The sequence below is a fragment of the Andrographis paniculata genome, unplaced genomic scaffold (assembly GCF_009805555.1).
Source record: "Andrographis paniculata isolate CXL003 unplaced genomic scaffold, ASM980555v1 Contig61END, whole genome shotgun sequence".
Lineage (NCBI taxonomy): Eukaryota > Viridiplantae > Streptophyta > Magnoliopsida > Lamiales > Acanthaceae > Andrographis > Andrographis paniculata.
Window position 1 is genome coordinate 482,761 of NW_026137597.1, and position 2,290 is coordinate 485,050.

The 2,290-nt window shown below is 31.4% G+C and overlaps 1 protein-coding gene across 1 annotated transcript; it reads left to right on the forward strand.

Annotated features, from left to right (window-relative positions):
• The first annotated feature begins 695 nt into the window (after nucleotides 1-695).
• On the forward strand, nucleotides 696-1,160 carry LOC127260259 (uncharacterized). Its single transcript, XM_051287970.1, has one exon. It carries the CDS (start codon nucleotides 696-698, stop codon nucleotides 1,158-1,160), a length of 465 nt encoding a protein of 154 aa, XP_051143927.1.
• Nucleotides 1,161-2,290: the final 1,130 nt, after the last annotated feature.

Sequence of the window (2,290 nt, forward strand, 5' to 3'; positions counted from 1 at the left end):
CATTCCTTCCTTCACGTCGGCGATTGTTGGTAGGCCATTCGCCCTTCTGTGCGCAGTTCTGCATTGCCTGTAGTTTCTAAATTTCTTGTAAGTTTTAAAATATAAATTATTGTTTATTTATTACTTTTAATTTTAATTTCTCTTTATTTTTTTAGTTATTTATGAATTGTATTGTAATTGTCTTAAACGTACAAATATTTATATTGATACACTTTATCAAAATATATTACAATTGTATTGGTATTTGATTTGAAACTTTGGATTGAATCATTGGAAAGAAAATTAAGAAGTAATTGATGGTTTGATTGTATGCAGTTTTTGGATTTGGATTTGGTCATTTGACAACTACATTGGATTTGTCTTAAAGTTATAATCTAGACAACATCTTGTAAGTTATTTAAATACTGCATTATTTTTTGTTGGTTTGTTTACTGTTTTTTTATTTGAGTTTTGGTGTTATTATTTATTAGATTATTGTTGGTGAATTTGATTTCATATTGTATTTCGGTATTTTAAATACTTTAGATTATTCTTTTAGTTCAATACTTTTGTATTTTTTGAATTAGAATTGATTTCCTATAATTTTTATTGTTGTCAATTTGATGAATTTATTGTTATTTTTTTAGGTATTAAATTATGGATAAGTTTATTATTAAATCAAAAGGACAACTCCAAATTCATCTAGTCCAACTGAAATGAGTAGAAATGACAAAGAAGCTGAACCAACTAAGATTCCATGGATAGAAGTAGAGTTATCGTCGGAAATTGAGATAGTTGGTGATCCAGGATTGCGTCAACCTATTGATAGTTATCATGTTAACATTAGAGATGGATTGAGGAGGCGATATTTGGCTAAAGGTCCATGTCAACCACGTGAATGCAATTTTCCAAAAAGTAGCTTGGGTAAATTTATGAGAAAGTTTCAAGTGGCATGGTTTGACAAATTTGATTGGCTTGAATATAGTGTTAAAAAAGATGCTGCATTTTGTTTAGTATGCTACTTGTTTAGTAAAGGCCATAAACATGGTGGAGATACTACTTTTACAGAAGTTGGGTTCAAAAATTGGAAAAGAGCCTTAGACAAATTTAAAGAGCATGTAGGCGATACAAGAAGTGCATATCATGGTGCTAAAATTCAAGCTTCATCATTTAGGGATTAGAGGAACAATGTTGATTACTTGTTATCCCAAAGAATTAAAGAAATAGAGCTTGATTATCGTGTTCGTTTGACAGCGGTTGTGAACGTAGTTCGATTGATTTTACGACAGAGTTTTGCTTTTCGTGGCCATAATAAGTCGGAAACATCTTTACAAAGAGTTAATTTTCTTAAAATTTTGAATTGGCATTGTGATCATAATGAAGATGTTAAGAAACTGATGAACTTAAATGCTCCGGCTAATAATCAGTTGATTTCTCCTAAGATTCAGAAGGATATTATTAATGCTTGTGCTATGGAAGTGAAGAAAGTTATTTTTGATGAAATTGGAGACAATTTTTTCTCAATTTTGATTGATGAGGCTCGAGACAGTTTTGTGAAGGAACAAATGTCTATTGTTTTGAGATATGTAAACAATAGAATAGAAGTGAATGAGCGATTCGTTGGACGTACATGTTAGTGAGATATTACTTCAAACTCTTTAAAAGGTTCTATTGATGAATTTTTTTTTTTTTTTTAAGGAATGGTTTATCACTTTTTAACTTGAGAGGTCAAGGTTATAATGGGGCTTCCAACATACGAGGTGAGTTTCATGGTCTTAAAACACTCATCTTAAATGAACATAAGCAAGCATATTATATTCATTGTTTTGCTCATCAGCTTCAGTTAGTGGTTGTTGCAACTTCAAAGGATCAGGTATTAGTAAGCGATTTTTTGATCATTTAAGCCGTATTGTGAATTTTGTTGGAGTTTCATGTAAAAGAAGGGATGCGATTCGACAAAAACACCATAAAGATCTTGTTTGGCGGATTGAGTGTGGTGAAATTGTTAAAGGAAAAGAAAAAAAAAACAAGAAACAAGTTTGGCTCGTCCAGGTGATACTCGTTGGGGTTCTTATTATAGGACATTAGACCGAATTTTAAATATGTGGGATGCAATAAAAGATGTTCTTGATACTATTTCGGAGGATGGCCCGGATAAAAAAAGTCGAGGAACTGCAATAGGTCTAATTGGTAAAATGATGAGTTTCGAATTTGTCTTCATTGCTCATTTCATGTTAAAATTGTTAGCAAAAACAAGTATATTGTCGGCAGCCCTTCAAGAAAAAACACAGAACATTGGTAATGCCGTGGC

Bases quoted from the DNA above. Each gene is read 5' to 3' on its own strand.
- LOC127260259 (XM_051287970.1), top strand. From the start codon at position 696: ATGAGTAGAAATGACAAAGAAGCTGAACCAACTAAGATTCCATGGATA.